Source organism: Oreochromis aureus, linkage group 17, assembly GCF_013358895.1.
Source record: "Oreochromis aureus strain Israel breed Guangdong linkage group 17, ZZ_aureus, whole genome shotgun sequence".
NCBI classification, from domain to species: Eukaryota; Metazoa; Chordata; class Actinopteri; order Cichliformes; family Cichlidae; genus Oreochromis; species Oreochromis aureus.
Window position 1 is genome coordinate 16,126,063 of NC_052958.1, and position 21,603 is coordinate 16,147,665.

Consider the following 21,603-nt stretch of genomic DNA (forward strand, 5'->3'; position numbering starts at 1 on the left):
TCCCAGATGTTGCCAGGGCTATTGAGCTGCTGGAGAAGCTGCAGGAGTCAGGCGATGTTCCCGGTCACAAGCTCCAATCTCTGAAGAAAGTCCTTCAGAGTGAGTTCTGCACAGCCATCAGAGAGGTGAGTCACTGCTGCTCTGTGAACACCAACGAGAATTTAGATTGTTTTTCTTGTGTGGGGCTCCTTTGTGATGACCTTTCCCATCTGTCTTCTGTACTGGACCTTTAGTAGAATTTGTGCATATTATGTTTTTGCAATTTAGGACAAAACAATACAAAAAGATAAAATGTGGGAACAATAAGTTGAACTCAGGCGTGAATTTTGCAATGGCTTTATCCATCTAACTCCATTTCTTCAGGGCTAATGACCCATAAGAGCTTGAAGCACCATAGAAAAGCATTATGTAGCTTTTCTTGAAAGGGCACATGGACATTGTTAGGAATACAAGCAGTGCAAAGACCCATACGAATAATCTCAACATGTAAACCACAATGAGACAGGAATGTAATTCACTTTTAGATATACATAAAGGGCATAAATAACTAAATATATTAAAAATAGGTTGTCTGGTTATACCCCACCATCCATCATGTGTCAGTGGATGTTGGTTTCTTGGATAACTCTTTAAAAAGAGCTACCTTTAAAAAAATATTCTCAATACTATTACAAAGACTGACATTCAGCCTAATAATTCAACAATTCAAAAACTTGTGTATGACACAATCTTGTTCTCTTTTTCAAAGTTTGCGTTAAACACAGGCACACTTGACAGTTTATTTAATATCAGTCGGTATCAAAGATCTGGTATATATTTGCTGACATTTTCTGCTATGTAACAGACGGTCAGACAGGCCCGCGTTTGGCATTCATTGATGATTGATGATAATTAAAGTTGAAATGAAAATAAATTAAAATTTAAAAAGTAAAGAAGAGACACCATTCATACGTTTCTACTGTTGACATTGCATAGTTTGCCCACCAGAGGGCACTGCAACTTCCGTTTTGGTAACACACCGCCAGCTAATGTGAGCAAAGTCAGGCAGAGAATATAAGAGTAAACAAATAACTTTACAAAACAAAAGGTTATGGAGTTTTTCCTTCCCGCTGTTGCCAACAATGTTTATGTTTTGTGTCTTTGAAAGAAAAAGATATCGATATTGGAAAATATTGAAATATCGGATTTTGAAATCACTAAATTTCGGTAGCAGGAGTGGTCTTAAAAATTCTGTCTAAAAGTCTAACTAGTTCATTTAAAAGAAGTGCCACTGCGATTTGTTGGGTTAGCTTGAAGATTAGCTTGACGTGGTTACTTATAACTTTAAGCGTATTATTATCTGTGGTGCTTGAAAGGCTTGATAGTAGCAAGAGCACTGATTCCTGAGTCCTGTAACCTCCATCAGACCCAAGGAAATAAAAACAGCAGATAGTCGCCTTGTGTTTTTCAAATGAATTTGATACCTGACTTGACATCCAAATCTCTAAACAGCTTTTCGCTCAACATATTTCACATCTCGGCCGACGGTGAAAAGTAACATTACCTGATAGTTTTATATAATGCAGTGGTGCCAAACTGTGCTGTCAGGTCACTGTAAGTGCCTTGAAACTCAAACCCAAAGCCTACAGTAAGCCTGGAGCAACAACAAGAAAATCAGAGAGTATAACTTTAAGTCATTGCTGAGCTACATCAATCAACAAATGACTGCAGCATAATGAAAATGTCAGAGCTTATCGCGCTGCCTTATTACAGCTAGAGCTGAACAGCAGAAGTCAGAGGCACAGTGGGTTTTTACTGCATAAACCCCCCCCCCCACACACACACACACATTTAAATGTTCACAGGGCCAGAAAACATCATGAGCATTTCATTAAGTCTAAGGTTTGATAAGCTCGTTAAACTGAATTTTAATTAAGCGAATCACTGTTAGGGATTGGTTTCAGTCGTATTTTACAGGGATGAAGTAAAGTGTGAATCGTGAAACTGAAGTTCTTGTTTTTCTCCTCTTGTTAAAATGCTTTCGTTCTCATGCACGCAAAACAACCACCCACTGATCCGTCATCTTAAGATCATTCATCAAGACGGCGGGGGTAAAAAGCAAACAAGAGCGTTCGCTCGACGTGGCGCGGCTGCACAGGCTGATAACAACAGATCTTGTGTGTTTAGTGTTCTGTCTGTTGTGATATACTGTAGCACTACCCAGTGACATGGATTTGTTAAGTAAACAGCAGTTTGAAGAGCAGGGAAGCAGATGACAGAATGGCCTCTGTGCTGCAAGTTAATTGTGAACAAAGTGAACATGTAATTTGTTGTGGAATGAAAGACAATTAGTGGACTTCATCAGTATGTTGGGAAGAGCGCCGCTCTGTTTTCTGAAGGGAATTGTGTTGTAAATTAAGTAGACATGCAAAAAGATTTTACTGCTGCAGGGCAAAAAATAACCATAATATGTTTTGGACAATCAGTGATTTGGGGAGTTGTAATCCAGCTGCTGTAATTCGCACTTTGTAAAACTTACTTTCTCAGCTTGTACTTGTTACTCGTAGAAGTATATACGGGGTAAACAAGATGAAGATAAATAATTGCATAAAACATTTTGTCATTTCTTTAATTGGGGGCATAGAAGCAGTGTAAAAGATGAAGAAAACAATGAGTGTGACTCTTCTGTATTTAACAAGATCTCACCATTTCTTTTACTTTAACAGAGCATAATTAAATGCTATTTTATGCATTAATTGCCATTAGGGTACTGTAATCAAAAGCTGGTCCGATGTATTATAACATACATAATTTATTTCATTTATTTTTTTAAAATATAACATAACTTTTGTCAAAGATGCCTCATATGTTCAGACTTCCCAGTTATCCCATCCACTTTCTGTAACCACCTGTAGGTAAAGCAGCTTTCTCCTGATTGGCTGTGCTTCGTAAGCTGAATGTTTCAGCATCACTTGGGTGGGGCTTCTGTGCTAACATCCAGATCTGTGTGCTTGAGATGACCCTAACAGTGATACTTATCCTTACTGACATCATACTGATCTAAGAGTAGAAAAAACTATCTAGATCAAAGTGGTTACAGCACTCTGATGGTTAAGTGTCTACACGTGTTGATAGAATGTACTGTGCAAACACTGTGAGACACCTACCAGTTCTTTATATTTAGCTTACAAGAACCCTGGCTTTGTTCTATTTTTTAAAACGCCCTGGAGCTATAGTTGTCCAGGCTTTCTGAAGCACTTTTAAAGTTTTTATCTACAGCAGATGAACAGTATCCGAAAGTCGTGCCCTTCAGAAAAAAACCTGATGCAGGACCTGAAAGATGCATCTAGCCCTTCAATTTATCCATCTACTGTCAGAAATGGTCTCAGTGGAAGAGTGGCTACCAGGAAAGAAGAGAAACGGGGAGAAAAGGCTGAGGTATGGCAAAAATCTGGACTAAAAAAAATCAGTGTGAACACGTTTTTTGAAATGTCGGATTCAGATTGATGTCATTATGGGCAGAGGAGAGCAGGAGAGAGTCAACAGTGAGTGCAACACGGTGGAGGCTCAGTCATGTTGTGGGGCTGTATTTCAGCCAGTGGTGTTGGGGATCTTGGAAAAACTGATGGAATTATGATCCCAAACACACTGACAATGCAATAAAAACATACCTGGATAGAAGAACACTATCAGTCATTGCCTGGCTTCCCCAGAGCCTGGACGTCAACATTTTTGAAGTAGTGTGGGATCATGCTGACAGAGAAAAGACTTCCAAAGAATGTCCTTCAAGAAGCCTGAAGAGCTGTTCCTGAAGATGAATTCATTAAATGACAAGAAAACCTGGTTAAGACAGTTCAGGTTGTGTCGAAGAATAAAGGGGGTCATACTGAATATTGGCACGTTAGACCTATACAAACTCTGTATTTCCCTTACATACCGCATATCCATCTATGTTTGCACATGTTTTGATAAGTCACTGCCACTTTTCCCATTTTATATAACAAAATATAAAGAAATTAGGGGTGGCTGAAGACTTTTGTACAGCACTATATGCATATATGTGTGACAGAAAATAAGGTAAAGCACTAAAGGTCCCTTTTAGATCAAGAAAACGCGTCAAAAAGGAGTGTCATGCAGAGTCTGTAGAGGATGATAAAATGTGATATTTGACAAGACATCCAATTTGAATGCCCTTTATAGTCGCAGTTTAATCAGTGAATGCTGGAAATCATTAATTTTTCAGCTTTTGTCTAGACATAAAAATAGAAAGTTCGCCAACACCAGCAATGACACCAATGAGCAGAAATTAATTCTGATCAAATGTTACGTAAAACCCATGAAAACATGCAACAGAAGGGATGGGGAATAGTCTTCTGTTCTGCTCTGCTCTGCTCTGGCCAGCTTGGGGAAGCCTGGCACGTCCTGGCACCAACTGCCCGTCTGGCAACCAGCTGACTGATCTCGGTGCCAGTCACTGGAGTGCAATGACAGTGATGCTCAAAAACCTCATAAAAAAAAAAAGAGCGCGGCAGCAGCAGTAGTTGCTGTTTGCCAAGAGCCAAAGATGCGAAGCACTTCACCCACAAAGAGCTGGCTAAACACAGTCACCAGGGAAACCATCAGAGATGCTGTGGGATTAGTGGGCTGCAGCGAGGACGACTGTGGCTTATAGTCAATGACACATTTGGAAAACCGACGTTACAACAGCACCTCTCTGTAGTGCTGAGCCAGCTGGAGGACCATTTATAAGTGGCGGTTGTTGCATACTGTAGATTATTACCATTATTATGCGGAGCATTAAAGGAGGTCATGTAGTGGAATATCACAGCTCTCAACGGCTGTGTCCTCCGATGCTCTGTTTGCATCGGGAGCAGTTAGGAGAGACAATCTTTGAGTGAAAGGGAATCTCAGTGGGAAAGTGGCAGTTAGGCTGGATTTAATGGTCTGAAATACTAACGCTTTTTTTTAATATGTTTGTTTGTGACAAAGAAAGCAGCTACAGCCACAGGGTTCATTTTTTCTGTCTGGTGATGTCTTCTTCTCACACACAGCCTGCCTTTATTTCAGTTTCTCAATAGGCATTGAAAAATGCTTTTTTACAATTATTTGTACCTGTAGCTTGTACATAAAAGAAGGATGTAGGCCCTGTAACCCCCTGTAACAGGCCCTGCTACCATCATGACACTCAACTGGACGAAGGATGGTGAAGATGGGGCTGCCAGGCAGGACGAGAAAAGCATGATCCCATAAATGATTCATGGATGTAGTAAAGGAAGACTGGTGTGGGGTTGGTGTCATAGAAGAGGATGCAAGGGATAGGATGAGACGGAGGCAGAAGATCTGCTGTGGTGGCCATAAATTGAGCAGCTGGAAGAAGAAGAAGAAGAAGAAGAAGAAGAAGAAGAAGAAGAAGAAGAAGGAGAGAAATGTTGCATGCAGCTGAAAAACTAGTCCTAGTCAACTAATTACACATGTGTGAATTCCTGTGCTATTACATGTATTTTGAGTGTAAGACAGCACTTGACAGTTCTCTGTATGTATGCAAGACCTTGTGCATACATCACCCCTGGATGTTACTCTTTATATATATCATGTAGCTGTCTCCAGGTTATAGGCAGTAATTTCTTAAAATTTTGCTTTGTTGTTCTTATAGGTAGCAGTTAATTACCATTAACTGAAATATTAAAAGTAAACCTGAAAAAAAATACAAAATCTCCACTGCTTTAATTTATTTGTCTATTTCTTGTCTTTCTTTGCTTCTTGATTTTTATCTCTAGTATCTCAGATGTCTGAATATTACAGAGGAAGAAATAAATCAGCACTTTCAGCCACAAAATGATACCATAATGCGGACAACAAATGCTCATTGTCATGGAATACCAATCTAAAGTGATTGTGAAATCTCGGGAAGTAGCTTTTTACGCTATAATGGCAGTAATTTCAACTTACTGCTGCCTAAAAGGGAAAAAATATCTTCGTAATTCTAAGAAAAACCCACTGCTTTTTAATCCAAAGGAAAATATACTCGTAATTGGTTTTTAACTAGATCAGTTTTTCACTTTGGAGCTGTTTAAAAATTCCTTTCTGTAATCATATTCTAATTCATTTTCACTCACCATAAAACGCAGGTTAAAATCGCTCAACCCTCGCCTTGTACATTTTGATCACGCTCACCTTGTGGGATTTCATTATCGCAGATGACCTTTCTTTCCAGTACAAACCTTATCCTGTAATCTATGATATGATTCCTTTTCTTACGCACATATTTGAGTTGGCTCATTTCAGAGACTGAGGGGAGGGGACACACACTAATCTCGTCTATGGAGTTTAAACCTGACTTCCTACTATATGTCTGCGTCAAGAGAATTTGCAAAACATGAATCAGCCTTGTTAGTGGATGACAAGGTAGCTGTCAATATGAAGAATGGACGGCAGGGAAAAGAGCCAGTTTAGCAGTGTTAGAGATAAATGACAACGAGGCAGAGTTTGATGAGCTGGTTGTCTTCCCCTCGCCACGTTCATCGATGGTGTGGGGGAGAGTCTTGTGTCACGGCATTAGTTTCACTGCAACACCCCGAATGAGTTGTCAGGGTCAATCAGCCTTGCAAATGGGAAAGGAAGGACACAAGATGAGATGACTGGAAGAGCTAACCAGCTGGAAATGATGGAAGGGGGTGATGTGCGGGATATTGGGTTAGACGGACCCACGTGACCAACACAGGAAGTGCAGTAAGCAGGCTCAGAGCGGCCGCGTTTTTCATCAGCTTTGAAATTGCAGTTGATTTTCCACTTCAGCAGATATTTTCAGTCAGCATAATTGACTGGGATTTGTGTTGATTCCGTCACAATGCCTCTGACTCCCACATCACATTAAGTTAAAGGATGAAAGGTACATTAAGTCAGTCTGTTCGAGCTCTATATTTTCCCTCGGTGTCGTGGTTCGCACCACTGAGACGCTAACTATAATGGTTTTCATCCTTAACAAAACTACATTAACCAGACTGAGACCTCTCTTTTCCCCACCCCCGTCCACTCTCTCCATCTCTCAGTAGACAAAACAAGAAGCCGTGTTCCTAAGAAGCACTGCATCAATATTCCCTGTAGGCATCCCTTCCGAGATGGGCTTTGTGGTGCTGGTATTCCTTTAGAAAGAATGTGTTTGTGTCCACTTCACCATTAAAACCAGGAATGCGTGGCAAACTAAGCAGAAGGGAGACATGTAGGGGAGGGTGGAGTGGCTGTATTGGTGTTGCAGGAAGGACAGTGAAGACATTTGGTTAAAGGAAAGGGGAATTGACAAGATGCCTGCAGGAAAACTGACCTTTTTAGAGCAAAGTGCACCCACCATAAGAGGAGGCTGACATTCAAAAGCACAAAGCTGTTAGTCCCATTTTTGGGCTCTTTGCAGGGCACTGCAATCAGGTTAAATATGAAGGGAGATATCAACTGTGGATCTTCAGAGCACTGTTATTTAAATATAACGAATAAATAACCCAGGGCATATTATATATTAATATTTTTTATAGAAAAAGGGGCTAACATGTATAGCACTTTTCTCCTTCTTCTTGCTTTACATTAAAAGCTACATTTAAGCATTAATACAGTGATTTGTTTTATAAACTTCAGTTACCTCAGTGACGAGTTTAAAGTCAACAAGCTTGTCTTTAGACTGGAGGAAGGAGTCTGAGTACCTGGAGGAAATCCACACAGACACAGGGAGGGCATGCAGACTCCTCATGGAAAGATACTGACTGGGGCTCAAACCAGGAACTGTGTAACAATCGGGCTAACCACAGCAACGCCTTGCTGCTTGTGCTATGGATATATTAGTCATTATTTATAAGAAAATAAACACAACAATTAGGGTCAAGATGCCCTGCATGAGCTCTGCTGCGACACTCATGGAACAGCAAGGGAGGAATTAGGAAATAATCGAACCATCAGCCAGTTCATAAGGTTTTTTTAGTTATCTGTTCAGTCAGAGTGGACATTTAATGTTCCACAGTTCCAAAAAAGAAATTAGGCAAATGGTCGTCCTTATTTAATTTAAATATTCAGCTGATATCCATCCACTTATATTCCCAAATTACAGCACAGGCTAAATAATTCAGCACTCTTCTTCTCTTTTCTCACACCAGAAGTGTTGTATCTGAAGTTCCCAGAGTTGCAGTTACTTTGGCACACTGTATTTGGTATTGCTATGAACATAAAGCATTAGTGAAAGATGGACATGATTTCGAGTCATACTGGATAAAGCATTAAGTCCATTTTGTAATTTTTAGTTACGTGGGAGTCAGAAAAGATGAAAAACACTTTTTGAGGCTTCAAAATGGCACCTTAGTGTCCACCTTTTTAACTGTCTGTAAATATTATAGGTGTTTTACCTGTAAATGACTAGCGGGTGAGCAAAGTGACGTATTTAACTAAAACAGACTCTTCGGTTTTTCCAAAGAAAAGTGGACATTACCCTTATATTAGCCAAAAGAAAAGCTGAATCCAGTTGCTGCTCCTCATTACCTGGATGTGTGTTTCAAACCAGTTCTTGGCATCTACGTCTGCGTATCTTTGAGCACTGGTCCGTGTTAAGTTGATTTTGACATTCTTCCAAGCCAGTATTTTGTAATTGCCCTCTGAGTCAGTGTTTCCCATCCACATAGGTGTGCCGTGGAAGATTATCTGGCTCCACCTGATTAATACCCTTAGCGACCGGCGTGAGTAACGGGCTGAACAATTACATTCTCTTCCCCTAGAGGGCAGTACAACTACCTGCTCTAATTAAATGGGTTGCCAACTGCCAGTAAAACAGTAGGAGACGCAGAAGAAATTACATCATAGTCATGCTGTGAGTGAGACAACGGAGCCCGTAATAGCAATGGATGAATATTTGAAAAGAAAAAGTAGTCAGTCTGACCTGGGTCCTAGAAAAAATACAGACGGGGAAAAATTATCAATATGCTTTTTGGGACATTTTTGTTTGGTGATTTTTCTAGTGTGAAATATGTGAAATATGTTTCACCACACCACCAGGGGGCAGGATTTTACCAGAGGGCGTGGCGTGCGTTTTTCCACTCTTGCCTTCTTTTTTCTATTGTTTTCTGTGATTTTATTCTTCTTCTTTGTGTGCTGACATTTATCTCATATTCTTAAGAGGCTTTGCCTTTTGTCAGGCTACAATTATAAGCAGAAATAGTGCTTAATGAATTACAAGGGTAAATACTGTGTTCACTTGTGGTATAAATTGGTATTACATGAAAGCACAGCACAGCCCTATTTCATCTTCAGTCTTCATATCTTGTCAACACAATACACAGATAAATGGATCATATGTTCATAGAAGCTGTTTCTTCACATTTAATTACACATAAAAATTAAACTATATTCCACTCATGAATTTACAATAAGCACTTTAAAAATACTTTTTAACTGCATTATTTTAATCAACCCTTCTGTGACTTTATCTGTGAAATATTTGGCTGTTTTTTTTATCCATTGATGAGGATCAGGGGATCCAAAAGTGAGATGTTGGCCACCCTTATGCTCACCTTGGCCATTTTGACGCGTCAGCGATATATACTGAGAGAGAACCTGAGAATTTTTTATTTTGTGGGTATCATTATTTTATGTGCCAAGTATTTCATACGCATTGCAGCGCTATCTGTAACGTCATGTTTGAATAGAGCCATTAATAAACATTTACATAACAGAGACCATGTTTTAAGGACCAAAATGCTTTACTTTCACAGACAGATAAAGCCCATTTTCCTACAGACTTCTCGTCTTATAGGTGCTAAGAGAGCGCATTAGAGACTGTCACGGACTGAATAAATAGCTGTAATTAGCACTTGCTGTAGTGTTTTTCTAACAAAGGGATAAATGAGAGAGAAATGAAGCTACTGTGTAGTAAGATGGAGGCAAGAAAAACCTTTTGTGGCATTTATAAAGCTGTGCTAAGCCTCAAAAAGTGCAAAGGTGGAAGAAATCCTCAGGAAAAGGTGTCACTTGGGAGTGTTGTGTTGCGTGAGTGTGTGTTTGTGTGTGTGTGTGTGTGGACTGCAGGCTCCTCTTATCAAAATGCATCAGCAGCACCATGAATCTACAAAAACATGTTGCGCTCTGAAGTGTAGAGCTGCGCCCTCAAAAGCTAGTCATTTGGGCTTTGAGATTCATGAGCAAACAAGCCGACAGGAGCTCAGGGATATTTTTTTCCATGCTCTTGAGATCTCTACATACAAATATCTGAAGGTTTGCATCCTATAAGTATACACCCTTTTGATGATACAGAAAAGCGAGGCCCTTGTAATGTTTTGCAGGGATACGTCAGAGCTGTCTGCCACATTCGCCTCCAACAAGCAGCTCTGCTGTGATGAGAGATGTCATCCAGGAAGTGGAATCATTATTTTATTTCTGAGCCATAATATCTAACATAGCATACACATTTATTCCAAGTCTGCTTTGCATTGAGAAGCTGTTGTTTTTCTGCTGAGAAAAATTCGTTAGTTCCATTAAAATTCAATCACTTATTCGCTGAGTTAATTGCAAATGCTATAAATGTGAGATTAAAACAGCTAGATGATAGTTAGAGAATCTTTCCACTGAAATCAATGCTGCCATTACGGTATTTAATCAAGTCATTTGCAAAAGCAGGCCTTGTGTTACGCTGCCAGCCCGGGGTGGCAGTCACACCTCAAGGCAGTGTTTGGAAAGTGCAAGTTGCTGCTTTCTGAAAACTATCTTACAAACAATGCGCACAAACTTGACTGATGTTAGAGTCCTGAGTTCTCTCTGTGCAGGTAATGGCTATGTCTGGTTCAGACATTTGCTTTAATGTAAAGAAAAAAGTAGCAGGCAGAAAAATGGGACTGTTTGTCATCAGCCAAAAGATTTCAGTCATTATTTTATGACCTTTATTTTGAGGTCCATATTTTTTATTCGTAGACTCTAGCAGGGTCGCACAATGGTGAGGTGCTTAGATCCGAGAGTAGAAAAACTCCCTAAAATCAAGCATTTAGAGCAGACTGAAGTCTGAGCTTTACTTCAACATATCCCGATCTCATCATCATTAGAAACTATGTCCATCGTTAATATGAGCATACACAGCTGAATTAGTTTACATGTAACATATCCTTGGATTATATTTCTTATTATGTGACAGTAGCACTGGGTAGGATTTCTGACTACAGCTATAGCTGCACATTATGAAAACATACACAAATGAGATCAGGCTGTTTGTTTTAGTGTGTGAATTGGCACTCCTCTAGTATATCTTCAGTTACAGCATGTTACCCATGAGTCAACATTCGCCATGGTCTCCTCTTTTATAGTGTCTGAACAAGTCTACTTGTAAGGTTTTCTTAAAAGCCACATCTAAACAGGAAAGGTCAGCTGTCTGCACTCATTCTGTCTGCTTCAGCAAATAGAAAACTTCTCTTTTACCCAGATGGACATGCTCACTAACCCATGTTTTAGCACCAGCTCAGTTCCAGCAGAATCCATTACTTCTTGTTCTGTTGACTTTTTATGCTGTCTGTAACACCACAATATACCTCCGTTTGTCAACATGAAAGTTTAAAGGAGACAGAGTAAGTAATCCCTATGACCCCAAAGCTCAGGCTTTAGATAGTTTCAGACAAAGTCTCTGTTTCAGACAGTTCTGATCTACCTTTAAGTCAGTGAGAGGGAATATTCCTATTCTGAGGAAAACAGGTCTGGCCGGGTGCACAGAATTCCCACCCACTTGTTGTTCAAACCTTCTGTTAATAAGGGGAAAGAAGAAATCTCGCTTAAAGGGAGGGGATTGGGAGCTAAAAGGATGGATGAACTTGGGGTTATTTTGAACCGTGAATCATGCAGACCCTTTAATATACATTTGTTTAAAAAAAAAAAGGGCTTAACAAAAAAAGAACATCTGAGTTTTTCTACAGTAAGAGAAATGCTCCTCTGTCTGCATCAACACAAAATTTTCTCTCCCTTATCTGACTAGCTGCTGATAACACCAGCGTGTTTGCAGAAAGTCATCGTGCCGGATCGTAATAGGATTTTCTGTTACAAGATGTTATTAAATACAAAGGCTTGAGTGAGGACCTATCACTTGAGTGTTACTTTGAGATACTAGGAGCAATATTACTGCTCATAGCTTAGGATCAGTCTATGCCATGTGCTTCCTGAGAGTTTGCTATTGTACATGCAAGTGTGCACAGCCTTCTGTGGAAGGAAACCATTATTTGACTATGAAAAGAAGAGTTTGAGCTCACGTGCAAGTTGGTGGATTCAGATTTCAACCACGTGCATCTCTGTCTTCATTTCTTTCAGGTGTACCAGTATATGCACGAAACAATTACAGTGAATGGCTGTCCAGAGTATCAGGCCAGGGCCACGGCTAAGGTAAGAACTGTGTTGGAAATTTGGTTCAGCAATTTTTACTATAATAAAATCATGTTATATAATTACTGAAAGCTGTAAGTAATGACTGGGGAGCTGTCTTTTAATCACTTTACCCAGTGATTTCATTCTCATCATTTCATTTGGCCAAAGCTGACTGAAATCAGCAAACTACATCCTTTGATAATGGCCCTCATTAAGAGTGTGTGGGTCATCAAGCAATGACACACGAGTGCCAGTTTTCCAAGAATAAAACCAAAGCGTCACTGCTAGTCTCATGTGCTAAAAGACTGCCTAACAGATTCACATTTATGACGTTTCATGTCTTTATCTATTGAGAGAGCACAATAGATTTACACGGGTATGGGAACAACTCACATATTTTACATCCTTTTTTTTCAAACCATTTTCTTTAACTTCAAGTTTACACGTATATTTGACCACAGACAGAATGTGCTGATGAACAGGCAACTAGTTGTAGACCAGAGTTAGCTCACTGATATAAATTACGAACATTTTATTAATTTGTTTGTTTGGAAAGGTCTAAGATTCTTGTTTAACCTGATATACACTGACTGGCTACTTTGTTAGGTGCTCATTAATGAAAATATCTAATCAGCCAATCATGGCAACAACTCGGTGTGTTTAGGCATGCTCTAAGCCACCTGCTGAACTCCAAACAGAGCATCAGAATAGAGACAAAAAGTGATTTAAGTGAGTTTGAAAGTGACACGGTTGTTTTTGTCAGACGGGCTGATCTGAGTAGTTCAAAAACTGCCGAGCTACTGGGATTTTCCCACACAATCATCTCATTTAGACCGTTTTACGGAAAACGGTCTAAAAGAGGGAACGAAAAAATCCAGTAAGCAGCAGTTCTCTGGGACGAAATGCCTTGTTGATGCCAAAGGTCAGGGGAGAATAGCCAGACTGCTTCAAGCTGATAGGAAAGCAACAGTAACTCAAATACAACAAAAGTATTCAAGTATCTTCCCTTGTATCAATGATTAAGGCTGCTGGTGGTGGCGTAATGGTGTGGGGCATATTTAGCACAATTTGGGCCCTGTTGTACCAACTAAACACTGAATAAATGAGTTCATTGTACTCAAACGGGCTCCACACTCACCAGATCTCAATCCAATAGATGCAATGGATGTGACGGAATTCGAGATTCTCACCCTGGATGCTCCGATAAATCTTTATCTGCAACCTTTGCCGATAAATCTGCCGCAACGGCGTGATGCTATCATGTCAATATGGAACAGAATCTCTGAGCAATGTTTCCAGCACATTGTCGAATCTTTGAAATGAAGACAAAACATGAGTTTGCATTTCAAGGTAGAGGTGTCAAAAGCAAAGTGAATGTGAGCTACCTGGCAAGCACTTTTACCACAGTTAGATTTGTAAAGGTTGAAAATACTGTTGGTCAAAATGCTGTTAGTTAGTTTTTAAATTGCGACTTGAGAACTGACACTATGTTCATGTAGGAAAAAGGTATATGTTAAGGCGTTGTATATGGCAAGTGTTGGCAGTGCTTACCTCAAAATAATTTGCAGTATAATCGATCATTTCTGCGTAGTGACTGTCAGAAGGTGGTGCTGATGTATTTAAGCGGCTGCTGTGGAGTTGTTGTTTGAGGGAAAATAGCACGACTCATAAGGTCAAACAAAGTTGGAATCAATACTGTCAGAGTACACTTTACCAGAAGAAAGACAGGCATTACAGAACAGAACGAGCTAAATGTTTATCTCAAAGGCTGAAGTAGAAGCTCTTCATCCTTGACTCAACAGTCATCAGTTACTTAATGTCTTTGATTCGAGCTGTAAATCGGTCTTTAATTATGTCTAATAGTCCTCAAGACTCTTCCAATCAGCAGCTGCTGGATTCTATTCAACTCATTCAACTTATTTCGCTTATGGAAACACAGCTGTCTGACTTTACCTTCTGAATGTTTGCATTCACGAGCTTTCATTTGATTACAATTCAGCACTCGGAACAAACAGAGCTTTTGAGTGAGAGGTCATAAATGTCATGGATGCCAGTTAATTGTCAAAAAAACGCATCTTTTTTATGCTTTGGTTTATTCCACCTGATTATTTAAGATGTCCAATGATTTTTTTTCTTCTGCTGGCTATTTAGAAAAGGTCCCGTCCATGTCACAGGTGAAAGAGGTGCACTGCGTGAGTGGAATAAGCAGATTGTGGTATTCAAAAGAGATAAGCTTGACCCGCTTGACTGAAGCAGGACGTTTCATCAGCACATCACAAGCAAGAGACACAAGCTTTCATGAAAGAAGATACAGAGAGGGAGAGATTGCCTGATTTAAAGTGCAGAGGAGGAGGAGAAGGGTGGGATGCGATGAGGAGCACTCATAGAGCATGTCCTTCATTGGTTCAGTGTAGAGTCCACTCCTCTCATCGCCGCGAGTGGGTGGAGGACGAGAAAAGGATGACATAAACAAAGGGATACAAGTCTTTGTGTATGAACACAGAGAGGCTTCAAACGATGAGAGCTGCTTGCCAGTCCTTTTCTCTTTTTGTTTGGCTCCACTAACGCTACACCTCCAGAATAGTCCTGCAGAGTCTGGTAAAATACAATTCAATATCTGTTTAAAGGAATCGCTCAATGTTTTAAGAATTACATCTTTTCACTGTTTTACTTTGAGTTAGATAAAGAGATCAAATCCTCATACCTGCTGTTAACTACTGAGTTAGAGCTGGGAGGTGGTTAGCAGAGGGAAACAGCTGACTTTACCTTCAGAGTTCAAAAATACTCCTTCCAGCGCCTGACACTCACTAATACTGCACGTGTTGCATGTGTCAGTCTATATAGAAAAACAGACATTTGTGGGAGGCATCTTTTAAAATGAAAGGATTATGTCCTGCTATAGCTGGAATACTTTCATGAGAGGAAAACCAGGCGATTGGGGGCCCCCAGGGTCTCCAACGTAAATGAGCTGTGGGCCACTGCTGGCACTGTCATCTCATAGAGGGCCACTTTAGTGTTCAAGTAGTACATAACAAACATGAAAACACCCACAAATATTTCCGAAAATGTAGTGTTGAATTTTAAATATTGTATAACAAGACAAAACTGCAAACGTGAACACAATTTTTTTTCTCACTTTTAACTAACTGAAGCCTTTCATTGAACTACAAACTGGTACTTTATGGCCCCACACGTGGCATCACCGTTTTGTTGGTATTTAACAAAATAAAAATGCAGACATAAGTGTGCACATTAGTTTTTGACTGCTAGTGAAAATTGTTTTCTTTACAAATAACTCTCACTGAACTAACACAGCCAATCCCTCAATATGTTTGTACTCTCTGCTCATGTTGCCTTCGTATTAAGTCATTTTTTGCTTTTTAAAGAACTTATTTTAACATTGCACACAACAACAAGCAAATCCTCCCTAACAAAGAAAATAACTTCATGGGACAAATTGCATTCTGTTTTTTCACGTCAGTATATGGGCCCCAAGTAAGGGTGACGTGGGCCGCAAGTGGCCCCGGGGCTGCGAGTTTGAGACCCCTGACTTAAACCTTCCATAAGTAGACTATACAGAGCATTAAAAATATCCCATCATCCCCCAAGTGGGGCTAGTTGTGGCTATAGAAGGGGTTACTTCTAGCTTTTTCTAGCATAATCTTCTTTTGTGTCTTTGGTCTTTGGCTGTAAACTGCAGGGAGACCCGAGGGAGACTAGCCATGTGACTGAAGTAGAACGTAACTGAAATATACAGTTTGGTGAACTGAGTCAAACAAACTAAGGAAAAAAAGAGAAACTTTGCTTATCACTAAAGTAGCTATTACTGCTAAGCTAATCACACAAGTTTAGGGAGTAAAGAGCAAACTTTTTCAGGTCTCTTACGTAGTCAGCAGCTGTCTGGACCGTGAATTCCTGTTCTATTCATTGGTAATTATTTTCAAATCAGTTCAATTTAAAGAAAAGCCTGAAATTGTCAGTGTGGTTTTGACATATGCAACCCCTCTTTTATTTTCTAAAAGAAGTGTTTCCCTCCTTAAGGATGATCCTTCACTTCCGTTTTATTCCATTACGGTAATAACATCCTCGATTTAGCGTCTTGACGTGCCAGAGCCGCCAGGAGTTCACAAAAAATTTGCTTCCATTGCGTTCAGTCTTGTGCCATTTCACACACTTTCTCTACATTGAAGCTGTCGGTAGTGGTACAAGGCAAATTTTCCTTTTCCAATAATTTCCTTAAATATAAAATGTGATGTTGGTTAAAATGTCTGATCCTTGAGAAAGTTTCCCATACTCCCAATAGGCCTTTTAAGGCTTTCCAGTCTAATCATGCAGTCGTCTGACTCCATAGGTTTCTCGTTTAAATTGTGGCAAGAGTAAGTGTATTTCCCAACCTGTCAAAATATTTTTAAACAGGATGCACTAAATATGACACATTTTTAAACGAACTCTGTACAGGGTTTTATTTTTTCTTCTCTCAGAGGGAAGGATTCTCTGTCAACAAAGACAATCGTGTCATCTTTTGAAGGATCCTGAAGTTTCTTGAGTGGGATCCATTGTCTGATCTTAAAAATAACATCTCATTAATGATTAGAAGAGATGTTATTTTTAAGTTTTTCTATGTTCCCCTTTTCTCTTAAGAAGAAAGCATTTCAAACTCTCTCCCTCAGATTTTCAAAAGTTACTTCTTCTAAATCTGTAATAAAAATGCATAAATTCATTGGGCAATTAAGCACACAGCTAAGGGTTTGAAGTGGCTTAGCTGTGGGGATCTTCCCAACTGGGAACACTGGATATTTTTGAAAGTGCTTTACTCCCTGCAGAGATATCCACAAGGACCACAATTGCACATAATCAGCATCAACATATGGGGAAAGACATTCACACTGTACTGCAGTGAGAATGAACTGCAACAGTGATGAAATACATGACAGAGTATAGGTTTATCTCGAGTGCTTAAATTGGTGAGACAGAAAAATCTGCAGACAGCCCAGATTTGAGTTTCACTTGAACAACTCAATTCACTTTGATCGCTTTGTTAATTTAATCAATTCAGCCTCTAATATCTGGCTTTTATTACTGATCTTAAAGGAGGCGGAGATTATCAGAGCAGCGGGGGGGGGGAGCAAAAAAACAGGGTGCTGATGCTAAAATGACTTTAGATGCTTTAAGCCAGACTTTTACAGTGTTGTGTGTCTACCGAGTATCCTCCAGCAAGCGTTTCATTTAAAATGCCCCCCGTGCGTGAGAGGCACCGGCCATCTGCCAGATTGTTTTTCATTCACAGAAAGCCCGATAAAGTTGTGAAGGTCGATGCGCTGCGAGGCCCGGGTGGCGACGGTATGCATGCTGAGGAGCTGCTGTTTATTTTAACAGCAGGTCAGGGAGGGTGAGTGAGAGCAGCAGAAGACGAAAGGCGAAGGACAGCGAGAGAAGAAGGAAGGAGAAGGGGGAGTTGTCATAATGCAATAAGCAGATTAATAGGCAGCGGGAGGGGAGAGAGAAATGAGGAGTAATAAATGTGGATCTGAAGATGCATATGAATATGGAAGAGAGTGCAGATGCGGGGATGATGCCTGGAGGGAGCCTCAAAGACCTCCGGTTGCCAAGCTCCTCGTCTGCTGCTGGGAATTTCGATTCACATCTGCAAAATCAAAACAGAACTCACCCCACCCGTACTTTCTTATCCTTCCTTTTCCCCATCTCGCACACCATAAATGATGCTGACTTGACAGCGAGGCACCTGTGGCATCGCATCTGTGGATCTTTGGGCACAGGCTCTCTGTTCACCTGCCATGAGCTTTCCCAGCTCGGCTAACAAGCTCCGCGGTGCTTTGTTGTAAATGTACAAGGAGTGTGCAGCTTGGCTTGTGATTCAAAGAAACTTCACCCAGCTGGAAGGGATACACAGGGTGGAAGTTAGATGTGTTAATCCGTGTGCTTGGAAACACCAGAGAACTTCTCATGTGGAGTCTAAATCCCAAGCCCAGACCAAATCCTGACGCTTTGTTACGGCCGTCGTCGCTTAAATGAGAAGGTGCGTCAGAGGTTCGCGAGCAGCTTTGCAGTCTCTTTGTAATACTTCTGAAACGTGTTCTTCCTTTGCTTTTATTTTCACACTACAGAAGAGAATGAGAAGCTAGTGTAAGCTGCAGAGCTTTCAAAAAGAATTGCTGATTTGATTGAAGATGTGGTTTGCAAAAGCTGCAAATCAGATTTCAGATGAATATCTTTGCACCGTCTATAATGAGGGCACTATTTAAGAAGCTGCTGTGTGCCTCTGCCTTCTTTCTCATCTTGATTATGTGTTTCTCTCCACTGTTTAACTAAAAGGAGAAGAAATAACTCACTTCTTGCCCTAAGACAGCTTGGATAGGCTCCTTCCAACCTTTCCATGGATGGAAGTACAGATGGATAAAAAAGTTCTAGTAAATGTTAATATATTGTTTGTTTTATTCATACCTGTATATCTCCGTGGCCACTTTTCTGTCTGCCATACAAAAAACTTGATTTGTATTTAATTCATAGATTTATTTTGCAAGAGGATCCACTTTCATGTGGAAATCATAGAATGAGACATTTACTAAAGTTTTTTTGCATTTCTTGGGAAATGGCACAGTTCAGGCATTCACTCCTCTCTTTTTTTAATGTGCACTAATATCTTTAATATCGTACACATAATGCTGAACATTAGACTGTATATAAAAGGACTGGTATTACGCTGCAAATGTAATTATTCATTGTGAAATAGTAATACAATAATGTGCCGTCAAATCTCTTGTAGTAATTTTAGATATATCGTACTCCCCTTCAAATGGTTCGCAATGGTTTGGTCCACACCTCTACTTTTCAGAAGTGAATGTAAAATAAAGGATGTGTGAGAGACTTTGTTCTTTACTTCGAATTTGCCAAAGAATAAAACTTATTTATGGTTTCTCATGGGTCCCCCTTAGGTGCTTCTTGGTCCCCCCCCATTCCCACCCTCATTAAAAAATCCTGGAAACACCTTTTGCTTTAAGGCACTTTCACATTTTGGAAGCTAAGACTACATCTATCCTTTTTGTACAGTCTATAATTAACCCATGGATATTTGCATATTGCATAATATATATAAATTTACTTTTTTGCACACACAAAGTTGAACCTTGTATTAAATCTTGTGTGTGTCAAAAATATATACGTAGAAGTGTATTTTTGTCAGAATTCGTGTCTAATTAACGGTCTAATTAATTGAGATAACTAATAAGCCCTTTACTTTTCTCCTCTTCCTTCAGGCCACAGTTGCAGCCTTCGCAGCCAGTGAAGGTCACTCTCACCCGCGGGTGGTGGAGCTACCAAAGACGGAGGAAGGGCTGGGCTTCAATGTGATGGGCGGCAAAGAGCAAAACTCACCTATCTATATCTCCCGCATCATTCCTGGAGGCGTAGCTGAGAGGCATGGCGGCTTAAAGCGAGGGGACCAGCTCCTGTCTGTGAATGGAGTGGTGGGTCTCGCCAGACTAACGTTCTGATCCAGCATATGGGAAAAGAGGATCAATGGATTGAAAGTAGAGTGTAGATAAGCTTTTCAACCCCTGTTTAAGCTTGTTTCCAAAAATATATTTTTAGCAGCTTCTTGCCATGTATTTGATTTCTAGTTTGATATGTGAGTCAACAATCACAAGAGTTATTGAGGTCGCAAAGTTGCACATGTTGTGAATAAGTAGCAGAAATTTCTTCAGCTGCTGGAGAGATATGAGCAACATACACCGTAAGCTAAGCCTTCTCATTTCACTTGATCGCAAAGTATTAATAGTGGAGAAAATATTCTTTTTTTTCTTTGAAGGGTTGCTATTTTAAAAAAATATATATATTAAAATCAGCCCCCTTTAATATTCTACTCTTTCCGTGCCTCTGAAACCCCCTGCAGAGTGTAGAGGGAGAGCACCACGAGAAAGCGGTGGAGCTACTGAAGGCAGCCAAGGACAGCGTGAAGCTGGTGGTTCGCTACACCCCCAAAGTGCTGGAGGAGATGGAGGCCCGCTTCGAGAAGCTGCGTACGGCCCGGCGGCGTCAGCAGCAGCAACTCCTCATGCAGCAGCAGCAACAGCAGAATCTGGCCTCTCAGCAGAACCACATGTCGTAGGTGAGGCGCTTCATTGCTTTAAGGGTGAGGGGTGGGGGGAGGTGGATGCCAAAAGAGGAAAAGGAAACACTGCCTCTGAGAACTTTACTTTAGCAGAATGAAGAGTGTTGCAGCCCAGGTTGAGGTTGAAACGCCACTAATAGCTGATCAGGATCGCCAAGCTCATCATTCGGGCACAATGCCATCAACTTTGCTTTGAATATAAATCCACAATACAGTAGTTGGTCCACCAGTCGGCAGTTGGCACTCTTTGATAAGGGTGTAAAGATTAGGGATGAGGATTTCAAGAGAAAAAAGTTATATTCACCACATCACCTGTTTGCAAGTGACTGGAGATAGCTGTGCTAGCTTTACCTGGTGAAGCTCTGTCCGATCTGTTTTGTAGCATTTGGCTGAATCTGAGCATTCCAGCTCTGTGCATGTTTTCCTCCTGCTGCTTCTATTAGCAGTCGCATCATCAGTAAATATTAGTGATCTGTTTCCACTGGCAGCCTTAAATGCCCATGCCATAACACTTCCACTTCACCATGTTTGACAGATGATGTGGTATTCTTCACATCATGAGCTGTTTCCCTCCTTCATATTTTTCTCTTCCTGGCTTTCTAAAACAAGTTCATCTTGTTCATGTTGTTCGGCCTCTCCTGGATTTTTTCTGGTAAAGTCTAATCAGGCCTTCCTGTTCTTGAGTGATTGATTCGATGTTGTAAAGTTGTTTTTCTTACCCATCAAAATAAATCATCCACTTTCTAAGAATGTACCAGATAATTGATTTGGCCACTACTAAATGATTTGCTATCTCTTTGAGAGATTGTTTTTTTTTAGACTTCATTTAGAGAGAAAAAGCTACGAAATACAATTTCAACACTTAGAATAAACTGCAGATGTTTTACCTGGTTAACTTGTAATGAAATAACAAAGGAACAGGCTTCACCTGGCCATGATCTGATTGTCAGTTGCATCTTGATTGCACACCATGACAAAGGATTTTAAATTAAACAGAGGCAAAGTTATAAAAACTAAAACTCAAAAGTAATAAATGTACCATTCTCTATAAACTTCTGGACCTTCTGTCGACCTGTTTCAACATATTTTTTTTAAACTGTGGCAGAGTTTAGGATCAAAAGTATGTGCTATTT

The 21,603-nt window shown here is 40.2% G+C and overlaps 1 protein-coding gene across 2 annotated transcripts in view; it reads left to right on the top strand.

Moving 5' to 3' along the window:
• Window positions 1-21,603, top strand: part of lin7a (lin-7 homolog A (C. elegans)) — a 43,264-nt gene that overhangs the window by 16,972 nt on the left and 4,689 nt on the right. The window contains exons 2-5 of one of the 2 annotated variants that reach the window (XM_031746402.2): window positions 7-125; window positions 12,289-12,360; window positions 19,617-19,826; window positions 20,252-20,467. In XM_031746402.2, coding sequence (XP_031602262.1) covers window positions 7-125; window positions 12,289-12,360; window positions 19,617-19,826; window positions 20,252-20,467 — 617 coding nt within the window. The remainder of the gene's footprint in view (window positions 1-6; window positions 126-12,288; window positions 12,361-19,616; window positions 19,827-20,251; window positions 20,468-21,603) is intronic. The other variant, XM_031746401.2, reaches the window with a different exon arrangement.